At 54.4% G+C, this 16,777-nt stretch overlaps 1 protein-coding gene across 3 annotated transcripts in view; it reads right to left on the minus strand.

Moving 5' to 3' along the window:
- Window positions 1-525: 525 nt before the first annotated feature.
- PDGFB (platelet-derived growth factor beta polypeptide) overlaps window positions 526-16,777 on the minus strand; it is a 20,030-nt gene continuing 3,778 nt past the window's right edge. For 2 of the 3 annotated variants that reach the window (XM_010845125.1, XM_010845126.1), the window contains exons 2-7: window positions 12,099-12,195; window positions 9,710-9,799; window positions 8,367-8,575; window positions 6,973-7,114; window positions 2,462-2,612; window positions 526-2,109 (exon numbers count right to left, since the gene is read on the minus strand). In XM_010845125.1, the coding sequence (XP_010843427.1) occupies window positions 2,488-2,612; window positions 6,973-7,114; window positions 8,367-8,575; window positions 9,710-9,799; window positions 12,099-12,195 (663 nt within the window). In that variant the 3' untranslated portion in view covers window positions 526-2,109; window positions 2,462-2,487. Of the gene's footprint in view, window positions 2,110-2,461; window positions 2,616-6,972; window positions 7,115-8,366; window positions 8,576-9,709; window positions 9,800-12,098; window positions 12,196-16,777 lie in introns of all 3 variants that reach the window. The other variant, XM_010845124.1, reaches the window with a different exon arrangement.

The following is a 16,777-nucleotide window of genomic DNA, read 5'->3' on the forward strand; positions in this document are numbered from 1 at the left end:
AGAGAGGGACTATGACTTGCCCAAGGCCACACAGCTGGCTAAGGGCTGAACCAAGATCAGACCCCAGTCCCAACCTTGAGCTGTGCTCCTTCTAAACCCCACACTCCTCAGGGACCTCCTCCAGCCTTCCCCACAGTGGGTCTCCCATCCCACAGCCAGTCCCACCCCGTGATGCTGAGAATCCGTAGAGATCTCTTTGTAGAGACCCTCAGACTAGAGAAATTCACCTCTTTTCACTGCCAGTGACGGGCACAGGGCTGGCAGGTGGGGCCCAGGTATCACAAGCTGCAGTGGGACCTAGCTGTACAGAGTGGGTTGCCTGGCTCTCACCCACTCCCGGAGGCCTCCCTCAGAGCAGTAGGCTGGCATGTGTGCATAAGCATGTGTGAACGTGAGTATGTGTGCGTGTGCGTGAATTTGCGCCTGAGCCTCCGGGAGCGAGAGGAACACGCCGCAAGCTGTCGGCAAATCCTGCCAATGCAGAAAGGGTAATTGTCACACGCAGTGCCAACAGACAGATCTCGGGCGGATTCATTTGGTTTTGTTTTGTGGTTATTTTTTTTTTTTACAACTTTAAATACGGAATATAAATAAATTTTAAAAAATAAAAGGAAAGCCCCCAAAAATATAATCACCGACTTTACAAACTGAAGAAAGCAGATTTGGGAGACAGCAGGGAAGAGGGGAAAGTGCAGAAGAAGGTGGATAGGGAGGTGGGAGGTCAGACCCCACCCCTAGGGGGCCCTGGGGATCTTTTCCCTTTTCTCCCCCACTCCCAGCCCAAGAGCTGGTTTCCTGGGAGGAGCCACCAGATCCGGAACTCAAAAGGATCTAAGAGGAGGGGCGTGAGCAGGGGCATGGAGCAGGGTTGCCCCGTCCCTTGGAGACATTCTCTTGGGCTTTTCACACCTGCCTGAAGGGAAGACTGCTTGAGCTGAGGACTTGGGGTAATGGAGGCCACATGGACAAATGCTGCCTCCCTGCCCCTCACCAAGGGCTTACTCCTGTCTGACCACTCCAAATCGTGGGCTGGGTCATAGACACAGCCAGTCCACACAGAACCTTCGTGTCAATTAGGAAAAGAATCCCTCCATTTGCCAAAAAATTGTCATAATAAATACACAAATTGACCACGTCTATGGTGTGTGTGAACTGTGATCCCCACATGCAGTGCCCTTGTGTAGTGCACACCCTGTACAGCCTTACATGGCAGTCTTGGCTGGCCTGGGATACGATGGGCAGGCACCCTGCTGCCCTCTGGCCCCTGGTTTTCTGTCCTACAGAACAGTGACTGGGGTTATCTGGGGCTTCAATATGGGGTCCAAGAGCCCCTTGGTGGCACAGATAAGGGAGGAGACACAGGATGGAGGTAGAGAGATGAAATGGGAAACAGTGAACTGGGGTGGGAAGTGGGAGGAGGCGGTGGATGCCCGGGTCACCACCTACATCCACCTTCGAAGCAAACTTCATCCCTAACCCGTCTGAGAGAGCACTTGACTGCCTGGTGCTCTGGCCACACCTGCCCAGAGGAGTCCACGTCTTCCAATAATTCAAACATATTAAATGAAAAGAAGCCACTGTGAGCAGAGGTGACCAAGGGGAGACGACCGGGCCTGGGCACCGCAGGAGTTCTCTCCAGTCTATGCTCCCCACGTGGTCTCAGCCACAGGAGTATAAGCACCCTGGCCAGCCTGGGGGTGCTCGCATCAGAGCTGGCTGGGGGTCCGGGGACCAGGTGGGCCATGCTGAGAGGTCCTCAGGCCCACGTGCAGGGTTTCAGGCTAGTCCACAGCACTGGGGAAGGAAGCCCCTTTCTCCCAACAGCGACCCCATCAGTCTCTCTTGCACTTCTATCCCATTTTTGCCAGGTCAGGAGAGGAAGACAGCGATGGAGTCCAAGTCCTTCGTTTCCTTCTCGAGCTTCTTGGCAAGACGCTGGAGGCCACTGAGGGAAGACCCACTGGTGGAAGGGTGGACAGACGCGTGGAGGGGTGGGGGAAGCACCATTGGCCGTCCGAATCAGGCATCGAGACAGACGGACGAGGGGAACAATATAATCACTCCAAGGACCCCATGGGGGCAATACAGCAAATACCATATTAAATAACCCTGTAGGCCAAGCAGAGGGACATGGGGGTCAGAGACAGCCTGGGGCTCCATCCCACGCTCACAGGCAACCAGGGGCAGGGTTGACCAGCTGTCCCTGATTTCCAGCAGCACTCAGGACTGGGAAGTATGAGGTTTAGACCTCCCAATTCCTTTAAGATGTACTGGGACACAGCTGAGTCAGGGCCTCCCCCAGCCCCTTACCCAACCTGCCCCATGAAAAAACTCGACTGATAACTGGCAAGAGGGGATCATGGCTTAGAGCCTGGATTTTGTAGGGGAACTGTTTCTCTCCCTCACCCCTGCCTCAGCCCAAGCCCAGGCCGGGGAGAAGGAGCAGAGTGCTGGCCCTCACCTGCCCACACTCTCCTGCAGATGCCCCTAGGCTCCGAGGGTCTCCTTCAGTGCCGTCTTGTCATGCGTGTGCTTGAACTTCCGGTGCTTCCCCTTGGGGGGCCGGCGGACTCGCACCGTCCGAATGGTTACCCGAGTTTGGGGTGTCCTGGCTGCTTGAGAGAAAGAAAGGTCTGGTTAGCAGGTGGATGAGACCGGCAGAGGTCGGGGCATGTCAATGCCCCCTTGATCAAGGCCTGCCACAGACCTCTTCAGATCCTGCAGGCTAAGGGGAGGGGAGTCTGGGACCAGACCTTCCAGGTTTGGATCCCAACTCCACTGCTCACCAGCTGCACCTGAGGAACAATGACTGAGCCATTTTACGCCTCTGCTTCCCCATCTGTGAAATGGGGATAATACACTGTCCACTTCATAGGACTAGTGGAAGGAATAGTATGCTGGCCAACACAGAGAGGAACAGATGAGTTCTGGCCTCACTTTATTTGTCATTATCCCACCGACACTGGCCCTTGTTTCCATGCCCTTGAACCTGGCCTGGACTTGACCTCGTTAACCAATATAAGGAGGCAGACTGGTACTGGCCAGGTTCAGACATGAGCCTCAAGAAGGCCTGGCAGCTCCCACCTTTGCACTTTGGGGAACCCTGTGCCTCCACATAAGAAGTCTGGTTCCCCTGCTGGGGATCCCATCGTGGAGGCCATGGGGTGAGGAGAAGCCCCGGACTTCAGGGAGAGGGACAGAGGGACAGAGGCCCAGCCGTCCCAGTGCAGCCTCCAGATAACTGACTGCAACCATAAGAGATGCCAGCAGGCCCACCCAGCTGAGCCCAGGCAACCCACAGACCAGAGAACAGAAAATGGCCATTGTCTTAAGCCACTAAGTTTAGAGAAGAAGTGATCAGCAAAAACAGCAGCTGCTCTCATTCACTTGTTTCTTTCTTCCCCAGTTTGACCTCCTACTGAGGTTTCCTCCTACCCACTTCAGCCCCTTCTGGTCGGTCATGGGATGTGGAAGCCACTAGGCTTTGAGCATAAGCACACCTCCCACTAGGGACCTGGTCCTCTCCCCCACTGCAACTGTGGTCTACCTGGCCCTCACCACCAGCACAGCAAGGTGGGCCAGACCACCAGCATCCGAACTGGGCTCTGCCAGGAGTTAGCTGGAAGCTTTGAGGAAAGCCATGCACACTCTCTGCCTAAATTCCCATACCTTTAAAACAGAACAGCTGCCCTGGCCTCCTAGGGTTAGGAGATAATGCGTGGAAATCACCAGAAACCCTTAGCTAACACTTACCATGCACCTGGCAAAGTTCTAAGCCTTTTCCTCCTCACAGCAGACAGAGATGTGAATAGTTAACAGATGAAGAAACCGAGACAGAAAGTCTGGAATTTTAACCCAGGGATCTGCCTCTGGAATCCATGCTTTCAATCACCGGACTGTAAATCACTGTGCCTAAAAGTCTTGACCAAGGTTAGCACTTCACTTCTATCTCTCTTCCTCCTGGGCTGCTAGGAAGACAGCCTGGAAATGAAAGTTTTCTCTGCCAAGCTCAAGGCCCACCTCTTCCTGGGAGCCTTCGGAGTTTCCCCCTTAGCTCATCCAGCTCTCTGGGGGCCAACACTTGACCTTCCACCTCACAGACACAAGTCCCCATGAGGCACTTATCCCTGCAGCAAATGCGAAATTTAGGGACTCAGGTGGGTCTCAGATCCTTCTTGAGGGAGGCTGCCCAGGGGGGCCACTGAAGGGCCAGAGACCGAGCCATCAGCAGGCACTAGGTTGGGCAAAGCCTGAGCAAGTTCAAGGTCATCACTCAGCTCATAAGTGACAGAGCAGAGATTTGAGCCCAGGAGGCCTGACACTGACCATCACATGAGCCATACTGCCAGCCGAACTGTCCCCCAGGGCCAAAGTGCTGAAGCTAAAATGGCAAGACCTACATAGCAAGTGGCTGAACATGCCTCCTAAGAAACTGGTTTAGAAAATCCTATGAGACAAAGGCAGGGAAGAGAACCCCATTCTAAACATAAAGAAGAATATAATTTTTCCTGAATAGAAAGCACTCTCCATAGTTACTCTACAAGTAATGTACAGCACGTCAGTTTGAAGCTGTCAAATTATCGCCCTTTCCCAGGGCATCCCTGCCTCAGCTCGGCTCTGAGAGCAGGAGGAAGAGGCTGACATGGCTCTGCCTTCAGGGAGCTTGTTAGTAAGAAATGACAGTGAGATTGTCCTGCCCCCTAACCAAAGAAAGTTACTGAAAATCAAAACAGTCACTTGCATGGATTTTTTTTTTAATGCTTATCTAATACTATTGCCAGGAGAAACATCAACAACCTCAGATATGTGGATGACACCACTCTAATGGCAGAAATTGAAGAGGAACTAAAAAGACTCTTGATGACTGTGAAAGAGAGTGAAAAAACTGGCTTGAAACTCAACATTCAAAAAACTAAGATCATGGCATTCGGTCTCATCACTTCATGGCAAATAGAACAGGAAAAAGTGGAAGCAATGACAAATTTTATTTTCCTGGGCTCCAAAATTTCTGTGGATGGTGACTGCAGCCATGAAATTAAAAGACGCTTGCTTGCTCCTTGGAAGGAAAGCTATGACAAACCTAGACATCATATTAAAAATCAGAGACATCATATTAAAAATCAGAGACATCACTTTGCTGACAAGAGTCCATATAGTCAAAGCTATGGTTTTTTCCAGTAGTCATGTACGGATGTGAGAGCTGGACCATAAAGGAGGCTGAGTGCCAAAGAATTGATGCTTTCAAATTGTGGTGCTGAAGAAGACTTGAGAGTTCCTTGGACTGCAAGGACATCAAACCAGTCAATCCTAAAGGAAATCAACCCTGAATGTTCATTGGAACGTGTGATGCTGTTCACATGTTCACTTCAGCTTCAGTGATGCTGAAGCTCCAATACTTAATGTGAAGAGCTGACCCGCTGGAAAAGGCCCTGATGCTGGGAAAGATTGAAGGCAAAAGGACAAGGGGACGGCAGAGGATAAGATGGTTAGATAGTATTACCAACTCAAAGAACATGAATTTGAGCAAACTCCGGGAGATAATGAACGACAGGGAAGCCCAGTGTGCTTCCTTGGGGTTGCAAAGAGGCAGACACAACTCAGTGACTGAACAACAATCCTATTAACTTAATGAGTCTCATATAATCCTTACTTTTCTCTGAGGAAGAAAAGATAGCACAATACAGTCAAAAGAACCCCAAACTAGACGTTCCAAGACCTGGGTTCCAGGCTCAATTTTGCTGCTGTGCAACCCTCATTAAGTCCCTTAACCTCTCTGTGCTCCAGCAGCCCTATTAGTAACACAGAAGGAGGGACTTGTAAGGTCATCTCTAGCTCTAAAATTTTTAAATACTTAAAAAGAAGAAATGAGCCAGTGACAGCTGTCAGGGTGAGAGAAGAGCCAAGAACAAAACAGAATACCTGAATTCTAGTTATGCCCCTGTCTGAAACTGGCTGTGTGGCCTTGGGCAAGACTTCGGCCTATCTAGGCCTCAGGCATCTCTTCCATATAATGTAGAGGAGGCAACTGGACCAGATCATTTTTTAGTCCATTTCAATTCAAGTCAAACTGCATGCATGCATGCTTAGTCATTTTGGTCTATCCAACTCTTTTGACCCCACGGACTGTCGCCCGCCAGGCTCCTCTGTCCATGGGATTCTCCAGGCAAGAATACTGGAGTGGGTTGCCATTTCCTTCTCCAGGGGATCTTCCTGATCCAGGGATTGAACCTGCATCTCTTATGTCTCCTGCATGCAGGAGGTTCTTTACCAATAGTGCCATCGGGGAAGTACATGTAGTTAAAATCTCTCTGGTGATTTTCCCCCACTGCCCCTAATTCCTTCATCAAGGCTACAAGGGAAGAAAAGGGGGGGGGGGGGGAAGGCTACAAGGAACTAATTTGATTTTTCATTTCCAGGACAAGTTGTCAAATATCTGGATATGATATATGCATGGGGTGTTCTCTTATCCAGGTCATGGTTCCTCCCACCGTTTCATGCACTCATAAACAAAGCAGGGGGCTGTGGTAGCAAGACAGGGAGGGGGGCTGCCCTGGACGGGGAGGCCAGCAGACCTCTAGAAGGAGGTGACTTCTGACCTTAGACCCAAGTGAGGAATAGGAGCTAGGCTTGGGAAGAGCTAGGAGATGTGAATTTCACCCAGACGGACATGTGCAAAGGCCCTGAGGCAGAAACTTAGCTGGCCACTCAATAAGACCACCCTGGCTGGGCTGGCATAAGTGAGGGGCATTGGTTGGAAACAAGGACAGAGCGCCAGCTGGGGGCTACATACTCGCATAAGCCCTCTCAGGCAGGGGAGGACTCTGGACTGTTGTCAGCGCTATGAAAAGCTTCAGATGAATTTAACCAGGGGCATGCCTGATCCAATTCTCCCTGAGTGTCCCCAGCAGCTGCCATAGGAGAAGGGGGCTGCGGGGCTGAGCAATGAGAGGCAGACCTTGGATGAGCAGTTACCTCGCTGCTCCTGGGAACTCCCCGGGGTTCGGGTCACGGCTCGAGCCACCACCGTCTCACACCTGCACGCCAGGTGGTCCACCAAGGTTACGGTGGCCTTCTTAAAGATCTTCTTCTTCCGCACGATCTCAATCTTTTTCACCTGGAGGACAGAACCCCCAAAGTGCCTCTGAAGGGGACCACATGGGCAGGGGCCCGAGGGAGCCGCCTGCCTGCTCAGTATCCCCTGAGGTCATCTTTCCTCGAAAGCCCAGAGGGCGGCAGGGCAGGCGCTTCAGCCTGAACAATGGCAGGACTTTGCCCTCTGCCCTCATAGCTTTTCCATCAAAACAAGCCCTCCCCACCTGGCCTCCGGCAGTCCCCTTAGGATCCCCCAGAGAGGGAGAAAGGCATTTCCGGGTTGAATGTGGGGCCTGTGGTATCCTCATTCCCTGAGCGCCAGCCAAGGTCAGGGGCTGCGGCAGAGGCGGGGAGATGGTTGTCTGGAAGGAAGCAGGGGGAGGCTTTATCCAGGAGGGAGGCGGGAAGGGGGAGGTCAGCTGTCAGGTGTCCATCCATAGAGTTGGCAGGGCTGGGGACAGGAGATATCATGGCGGTGGACGCAGGGGTGGAGAGTGACATTGGCCATCTTGGGCCCAGGGCCCAGACTTGAAATAGAAGGGGGACACAAGAAAAGGCCGTGGCTGACCACAGGGGCGGGGAGCATGGTGAGGAGGCAGAACACTTGGCAAGAGGAGATAGGGGTCACCTGTTGGTCCTGGGCCCTGGGGAGGTGTGCCGTCCACCCAGCAGCTGCTGTGTGGCAAGGCTGGCCAGAGGGGTGCGGAAACCTTTCCACGTGAATCAGAGACTTCTCTGGCCCTGCCCTGCCCTGTGGAGCTCCAAGGACGGCTTCTGCTCTAAAATTTCCCTTGAATCACAGTGTATACCCAATCTTTCCAGCAAAGGGGCAGGCTTCAGCCTTCTGACTCTCTGCTAGGGGCTGCCCCAGCTCTTGCAGGGCCTGCTGCCTGGAGAGGGGGGTCTTCTGTGCCCCCCTTGGTGAAGACATGACTTGTTGAAGGGAGATAAGTGGGTGCTAAAAATGCTGGGGCACCTATGAGCCCTTCTCTGTGTGGAAGAAAGAAAATGGAGATCCCTGTATAGGGGAGAGCTTTGGGGAAAGCTGAACAGCTGCTCAGAAGATCCTGAGTGTCCGGTATGTTAGGCACCTGTCTGTTGCAGGAACATTTGGCGATTTTATCCACCTGGGGGCTTGTCTGTGGCCATGATCACCCCAGCCTGGGGGGCCTCCCCACGCCTGTCGGCCTTCTCTGGACAGACCCCAGGAGCCCTCCGGGAAGGCCTCTGCACCCGCCCCCAACCCCATTCCGGGCTGGGCGAGGGCTGCGCACCTGCACCTTCCGATCCTGCACCTGCGTGGGGCGGCACTGCACGTTGCGGTTGTTGCAGCAGCCGGAGCAGCGCTGCACCTCCACGCAGGGTGGCCACACCAGGAAGTTAGCATTGGTGCGGTCTATGAGGCGCCGCGAGATCTCAAACACCTCCGTGCGCGTCTTGCACTCCGCAATCACGGCTGGCTCTGCGGCGACCGTCGGGGAACCTGGAGGGAGCAGGGACCTCCTTCAGCGGGGGTGGACCTGTCCAGAGGCCCCCTGGCCGGTAGAAAAGCCCAGGGCCGAGCCCTTGTAGGACTGCTCGCCTTCAGAAGCAGGCAAGGCCCGTCCCACCTCCTGCAACCCCGGGTTGGAAGGTTACCAGCCATGGGCCTCGGGCAGGCTGCTGATGGGCTCGAGAGCTCAGTTTCCCCATCTCCAAAATGGGGTTGAGGAGATCTACACCCTAGAACCACTATAAGGGTCAAGTTAGATCGTTCTGAGAGTGCTGATCTGTGCTACATGTCAGTTCCTCCACCATTTTATTCTACGATTTCACACATTTATAAGTTTGCCCAGTATGTGGCCCTTACTTGTGTATTACCTTACATTGCTGTTTACACTGTAATATAGTCTTATCTTGTTGCTTTTTTCAAGCCTCAGTTTCCCCATCTGTGAAATGGGACAATAACTCTGCCTACCCTGCACTTGCCAGTTGAACAAGTAATGGGAGTGAAACTTGGCCTGCAGCAGACTGACAGTGCTGGGGCAACCGCCATCTGTCATTCACATACAGAGGGACTGAGGCTCTGAGAGCTAAGTTAGCTGCCCAAATTCACAGAGTAAGGAAGGAAACCCAGGCCACTTGATTCTTATATGGCAGGGCCCCAGCCTCAGTCTACAGCGTTTGGGGACCGTAGGCAGACAGTGAGGAGGAGGGGCTTGGAATGGGCACCTGCCTCCCTAAAAATGCTGCTGTGGGACCCAGTGACCTATATCCTCCTTTGCCTGATGCGCATCACCCCTTGCTGGCTGTGTGACCTCAGGCTGCTTCTTCACCCTCTCTGGGCTCCAGTTTTCAACTCTGTAAAATGAGGTCAATAATATCTGCCTCCCTGGTGGAACTAATGAACAAATGAGGGTTTGAAAGAACTATACCGAGAAAAGAGTGTGTGTTGGGGGAGGGGAGAATGATGACTCATCTCCTGGATAGAGGGTATTTAAGGATGGCTACACAGTTTTAGCTCCACGCCTTCTCAAGCGTCAGGACGAAGAAGCCGGCCCTCCAGCCTTGGCTGGCCATGTCCCCAGTTCTCTGTCCCCAGCTCCCACCTTTGAGGGGCCATCACCCTCAGTCTTACCTAGGCTCCTTCTCCCACGGGATAAGCTCTCGAGCTCGCCTCCAGAATGGGACCGGGTCAAATTCAGGTCCAATTCAGCCCCGTCTTCATCTGTAGGAGGAGGTCAGACACACTGAGAACTGCCGGACCAAGGCCGGAATCTGATGGGGATTCCAGGACAGGTGGGAGGATTGCTCCCCTCCCCCACCCCCACTGGACCACCACCGCTCTGGGGAATAGTGTCCCCTTCTGGCTCCCTGTACACCCGAGGGTCCTATCTCTGAGGAGGGGCCCCGCCAGGCAAACAAACGCCAGGGTAGCCGCAGGGCTCAGAGGGTGGCGGGGCCCTTGACTGCATCGCCAAGGGATCGTCAGCCCCACTCCTGGCCCTTCCACCACATATTTGGACAGAACCCATGTCAATGGAGTTAAAAATAACCCATCCCCTTTGCTACTGTAAGAGAACCCTCCTTGGCCTCCAGGGCAGGGTGAGGACCCAGAGCTCTGAAGGCCAGTTTCCAGTGCCCCTCCGCCCAGCGTTCCCACAGGAAGTGCTGAATGGAGAAATTCCCAGCATCCCCAGGGGGGACCAGCATGCCCTGGACACAGCCCCTCCAGAGCCCCGGACAATGGCGCAGTTGGGCGGGAGAGAGAGAGGGAAGGCGAGGGGTGGGGGTGGGGGCCAAAGACCGAGAGAGGGTGGAGAGCCAGGTCTGCTGGGGTAGGGGCGCCCGTGCCCTGCCCCCTTTCAGGCACGAGTCTCTCTCTAGGCCCCAGTCTTTCACTGTGTTTATATCTCTCCCTCTAACCTTGTGCCCCGTGTCTGCCCTCAGCTGTCCATTTACTCCTAAAGTCACAAACCACAGCTCCCTTCTCGAGCCTGTGCGGCCCTCACCTCGGTTCCACCAGCATGCCTGGAAGGCATCTCTCTCTCTAGCAATGGCAGCCGGAAGCCGCTGCAGGAAGTGAGGGCTGCAGAGGACTCGGAGCTCCATGCTGAATTGTGGGCAGCCCCTTCTACCTCTCCGATGGTTCAAGGGTCAGCAAAAAAACCACGAGGACATGGAGGACAAGCTCCTGCCCGCTTCACACAGCACCTCATCTCTTTTCCTCTGTCTCCCCAGCCCGCTGGCCCTGCCCAAGACAAAGCTCCCCGCTCATCCGTGCAGGCTCCCGGGGGGTCCTGTTCAGAGAAGACCGTGCCCTAACTGATGCCTTTCCATCTAATCTGCTGCTCCTGCGTCAGCGCGTCTGTCTGTCCTTCTCACTCCCTTCCTTTCTCTACCATCTCTGGAATGTCCCTGGTGGGGATGAGATGGGGAAAAGATGTGCTTTGTGGAAAGGTTAAGTTGATTAGGAAAAAAATAGCCACATGGTTGCCTTGAAACAGGCCCACTATTGAAAGGTTCATCTCGGAGATCCCGACCCCCACCAGGGGTACGTAGGGGCTGCCTGAGGGTGGGGGCCAAGGGCCTTGGAAAGAAACAGCAGAAAGGCTAAATTTGGCAGTTGCCCCATTGTGTTGACCAGGGCTGGCCAGTCGGGCATGGGGTGAGGGGTGTGGGAGACGTGGGGTGGGGGGCCTGGTGAACAATAGGTGGGCCCAGCTGGGTCCCCCTCCCGCGTGCCTCGCCAGCCCCCGGCATAGGCGGGTTTGAAAGGGCCCGAGAATGCTTTTGAGAGGGAGCCAGGGGCCCAACGGGGAGAGGAAACAAAGGCAGGAAATGCTGTCCCCCGTAGATAGCAGTCTGGGCAAGGATTACAAAGTGACAAAGAGACAAAACCCCAGAGGGAAGGGGAGCTGGGGGTGCAGGGGGGGTGCCGACCAGGGCTCCAGGGAACAGGCCAGAGGTTAGAATAGAAAGGAATTTGCTCTGAAGACAGCGTTTATAAATACATTCCCGACCCAGCCCGTCAGCCCCGCCACGTGTGTGCCACCAAGCACGTGCCCATGCGCTGGGAGCGCTCTTGGGCATGGGCAGGGCTGCCCATTGGTCCAAGCCAGGTGTCCCCAGGAGACCTTGGGAGACTGGGCCCTCGGCCAGAGGGGCAGGGAGATGGCTCCTCCCGCCCCATCCTCCCTGGTTGAGTCTACACCTGGATAGACATTCAGCAGATGCCCTGGGCAACTTCTCCCCGCCCCCTCCTCTTGGGAACCCGTCCTCTGCACCCCCGCCAGAGCCACATGTACCAGCCACATGTACCAGCTTCGTTTGCCATGCCCCACGTCCCAGGTAGCAACCTCCCGCCTACTCAGGCCTGCCCTGGACAGGTGTGGCCAAGCCCTCCCAGGCAGCCACGGGCCTCTGGTCCTCTGGATGTCAAGGAAGAAGGCGTGTCCTTGCCCGGCCCCTTGCAGCTCCCCAGGACTCAGCGAAGGGCCAGAGCACTGGGTGAGGATTCAATTTACCTACGGAGTCTCCATGCAGCAGGCGCTGGAGGTCATCGAAGGAACGGATGGAGTGGTCACTCAGCATCTTGTAGAGCTCCTCGGGAATGGGGTCTCCCTGCCAGGCAAAGACAAGGGGCCAAGTGAGCTGAGAGCCAGGGCTTTCCAGCCATGGCCCTCTTCCTCCCAGCACACACACACTCCCTCCCATGGGAAGTTCCCGCAGGGCCCCTTGGCCAAGGGCAAGTGGACAGCCAGGATGAAGGCCTGTGGGGTGGGGTGAGGGCAGATTCCAGGCTGGACAACCAGGAGCACAGAACCCTGGGACCAAGTCTCTAAGACCCAGCTCAGATCTGTGTCCCTCACCCCAAACAGACCCCAGCTTGCTTTAAAGTTAGATTTGACCGTATGTATCTGTTTCCCCTTGAAATCCATATTCTTGCCTGGAGAATTCCATAGACAGAGGAGCCAGGTGGACTAGAGTCCATGGGGTCGCAAAGAGCCAGACATGATTGAGCGACTAACATACACACACACACACACACCTGTCTCCCCATCACACTACAGGTTCCGGAGGCTCCAACAATCTGATTTCTCTCTGCTTCCCCTCCACACCTGACAGCTAAAGGCAGACAGCATTTGTCATGGGAGATCGAATTATCCCCACTGGACAGATGGAAAAGCAGTGGCTCCCATGGCTGATTCATGTCAATGGATGGCAAAACCCATCACAATATGTAAAGTAATTATCCTCCAATTAAAATAAATAAGTTAAAAAGAAAAAAAACTCAAAAAAAAAAAAAAAAAAAAGAGGCTCAAAAAGGTGACATCCTTTGTCAGAGTCCTATAGCTGATTATCAGCAGAAGCTGCATTCAAATCTAAGTCTTTATGATGGCAGAGCCCGTACTCCCAGCCTCCTGGGTATACAAGGTGTTTAATAAGTGCTTGAAGAGCTGGATGGTCTCAGGAGGCCACATGTACTTGTCTTATCTGTTTAGTCTCTCACTCAGAAGAGGAGAGAAGGGAATCCTCAGCTATGGCCAGGAAACCTGAAAGTTCACCCGTGCCCCATGCCCAACCAAACCCTATTTTTAGAGCCCTCTGGCCTGCCACCAAAAACACTTGAAACTTAATAAGCACTTTAACAGGCCCTGTTTGAAGCTGGGCTTCCTCCAGGGAAATCACAGGTCCCACAATAACATGACAGCAGCCCTCATAGGAAGGTCATGGCCACGTCCCCCACGGTCCAAGGAGACCTGAGGGGCTGACGGCAAAGGTCTTAAGAAAGAGGTGATGGCAGAACAGAGGCTGAAAAGCAGACTCTGACCATCAGCATCTCTGGGCAAAGATGATGCTCTGCGCAAGATCGGCTGCAGGTCCGAACTCACATCCCTGCAGACAACACACGCACGTGCACGTGCAAGCACACAGAAGGGCCCTGTCTTGTGCGAGGAGCCCCAGGGAGGGCATCAGCAGACCAGGCTTACTACTGCCTGACCTTAGGTTATACAATTCCCACCTCAGTTTCCCCAGATTAAGACGAGAGGTGCTCCTGCTCCAGCTAGTTCCCTACGTTCCAAGGACTGGAGTGCTAAGGGGTTCTGCACAGGCTGTCTTGAGAAAGAGCTGCCTTCTCCCTGCCTGACAGGTGAAGGAGGTCATCCTGCCTTGTGGCCAGTCCCAGGGATGCTCCCAGAAAGGTTTGTTAGGAGCCTGGTGATTGATGAGGTTTTAGCCTCCCCCAAAGCTCCATTTCCTCATCACTTGCAGCCCTGGCCACTGGAGTCAGCCCTGGAACCAGAAGACCCAGGATGGAGCACGGCCATGCTTTTAAAGCAAATTCCTTAAGAGCCTTGAGCTCAGTTGCTTCATTTGAACGTGGAGTGTATAATCCTGCCCGGTGCCTAGGGCTGTCGGCAGAGAAGCATGAAGGTCTAGCAGTTAAGCCTGGCTGGAAGCTCGGGTCCACGACTGCACAGCCGGGAAACCAGATGATACGCGTGTGAGATGGAAAGGATATCAACTCGGTTGGCCCACACTTGCTTTTCCCATCTCCAGCCTGCCCTGCCTCCTCCCACCCAGAGAGACCACGCCTTTGTTGGCCTCCAGATGTGAACACAGGACCCAGTTCGTGCAAGGGAAAGCACGGGCTGATCTCCAGTGAAGCCCAAAGCAGGCCATGCCGCCTGAGGGTTCTGTCTGTCTCAGAGTGAGTAGTCCAAAGAGCTGGATTCCCCCTCCACAGCTACTGACCGTCCCGTGAACTCAGGTTGGCCACCGCCCCTCTCTGGTCCTGGCTCTCATCTATGAATAGAAGGGGTTGAAGACACTTGATTCAGTTCTCATCCTGCCTGGGGGTGGCTAGAGAAGCAGGAGAGGGAAGCCAAGGGTGGGGTACCCAGCCAGGTCTCCTCGGCTTCTTGTGGAGTAATGATTCATAATTCCCCAGGAGAGGGGCCCAACGCCCAGGCCCGAATGGCACATAGCACTCATACCAAGATCTCCTTGCCCCCTAGAGCACCGGCTGCAGCTGCCAGCGATGGCAGAGCAGGCAGGTCCCCAATCCAGCCTAGCAGATGCTCCTGACTCGGCTAATGATGCCAAGAAGATGCCATCTCATGGAAGCAAACCTCCCAGCCTGAGAGAGAGACTGGGGAAGTGGGAGAAGCACACAGTAGGTGCTCAATAAATGCTGGTAAAATGCATGAAGGACTCTCCCCCTCTCTCTGGGGTTCCCTTCTGCATGATTCTCCCACCCCATCCACCAGGAGGACCACTCCCCAAGCAGCCTGCCTCCTAAAGAGTCTACTTTTTTCCTAAGCAGAGAGGTGATTCCTGCATGTGCTTTCTGTAATTTGGCCACCAGATGCCCAGAATGCCCTGAGAGCTCCTGGATTTGATACTAACACCACAGCTAATGTCTGTGAAGTGCTAACCACAAGGCAGGCACTGAACTAAATGCTGTATCAATGACCAAACCCAAGAGGCTGGTGCTGCTTTTATTCCCATCTTCCAGATGAGGAAGCTGAGGCTCAGAAAAATGAAGTAAACAGCTACAAGTCTACACGACTCCTAAGAGGCAGAGCAGAGCCCCCTCTCCCAACACCACGGAGGTGCTCCTCGGTTGCTGTCGGCTCCCTACCCTGTGTGTGTCATGAGCGGTGGTTCTCAATCAGGGGCGAGTGGGCCTCCAGGGGACACTGGCCATGTCTGGAGGCATTTTTGGTGGTTACAAATAGAGGAATGCTGCTGGTATCAAGTAGGTGGAGGCCAGTGCAGCTGCTAAACATCCTTCTATGCACAGGACAGCCTCCACAATACAGGATTCTGTGGCCCCAAACATGCACAGTGCAGAGACGGAGAAGCTCTGTAGTAGACAAAAAGGCAAAGGCTTCAGCTGTCACGGAAACCTGGGTTCTTGGAGTAAGTATTTTATTTATTTATTTGTTGGCCTTGTGGCATACTGGATCTTAGTTTCCCCACCAGGGTTCAAACCCATGCCCCCTGCAGTGAAAGAACAGTCTTAACCACTGGATCACCAGGGAAGTCCCGGAGTTAAGTCTTTTAACAACCTAAAACCTCAGCTTCTTTATCTTTTAAATGGGGCTCACAATACCTCGCCAGGGTTATTGGGAGGTAGAATCAGACCTAGCAGAGCAGCCAACAGATTGATGGGTAGTTAATGAGCCCCGCTGTGGTCCGCGTCCATTCCTTCTGTGCGGCTCCTTGAGGGCAGCAGTGAGTAGCACGCATGCGTGGGGCCACAGTGCAGGACATTTTTGAGGATAACAGTGGGTGGGTGGAAAGCTGCCCACCCAGGGGAGATATGTGACTGTGCGAACCACAGGAAATGACACCTGAGCCCCACACTGGCACTTGCCGGGGGGCCCTGTAGGCTGGTGGGTGAGCCCCTTCCGGGGCTGGGGGTGGTTGAGAGGTGGGGACATTTCGCCTTGTGGTCAGCTCCAGGATGCGATGCCCTGGGGGGGGACTCGGGGCACCTGCCGGGGGTCAGAGTCTCCTCGTGGTGTGGGAGGGTGAGTAGCCCAGAGTCTGGGTTTCCTGAGCACAGGTTCTAGAAACCTCCTTAAGGTGGGAAGCTCCCCTTCGGAAATGGGAAAGGAGGCCTGGCACCCTGATAAAGCTGCCCCAGATCTCAGGCCTGGGGTTCCTGGCAGGGTGAGGGCGTGGCGAGAGAAGGCAGCTGGGGCACAGCCAGCCTCCTAGGGAGCCAAAGCAAACAGCCTCCTCTCCTCCCCACCCCACCCCACCCCACCCCCAACGCCAGCTGCAGAGGTAGGAAGGGCACAAGCTGGCTGAGGCCAGGTGAATTACCTGCTCCCAGCCAGGCTGGCAGATTAAAGGGGCTTGGACCCCACCCTCTGCCTGGGCCTCAGCGCGCACACAGATACACACTCCCCAGGCTGCCTGAAGTTCCGCTGTGGGAGACGACAAGGGCTTGGCCCAAGCAACCAGGGGCGTTGTCAGTGGCTGGCAGAGGAAGAAGGCCTCAGAGCACCCGCCTGCCTGAGAGTCTCAGGCCTGATTTAGATTCGATGCCAAAGCCAAGCCCTTTGAAGAAGCCTTCTCTGGGCAGACCATAGAAGCCTTTTAGAACCAGCCTTTCCCACCAGCATTTCCCTGCCCTATTGCTCCTGGGACCCTCCCTCTCCCCCATCCTTATTACGGTTAGCCCAGC

This window comes from Bison bison, unplaced genomic scaffold, assembly GCF_000754665.1.
Source record: "Bison bison bison isolate TAMUID 2011002044 unplaced genomic scaffold, Bison_UMD1.0 scf7180017864213, whole genome shotgun sequence".
Taxonomy (NCBI): Eukaryota; Metazoa; Chordata; class Mammalia; order Artiodactyla; family Bovidae; genus Bison; species Bison bison.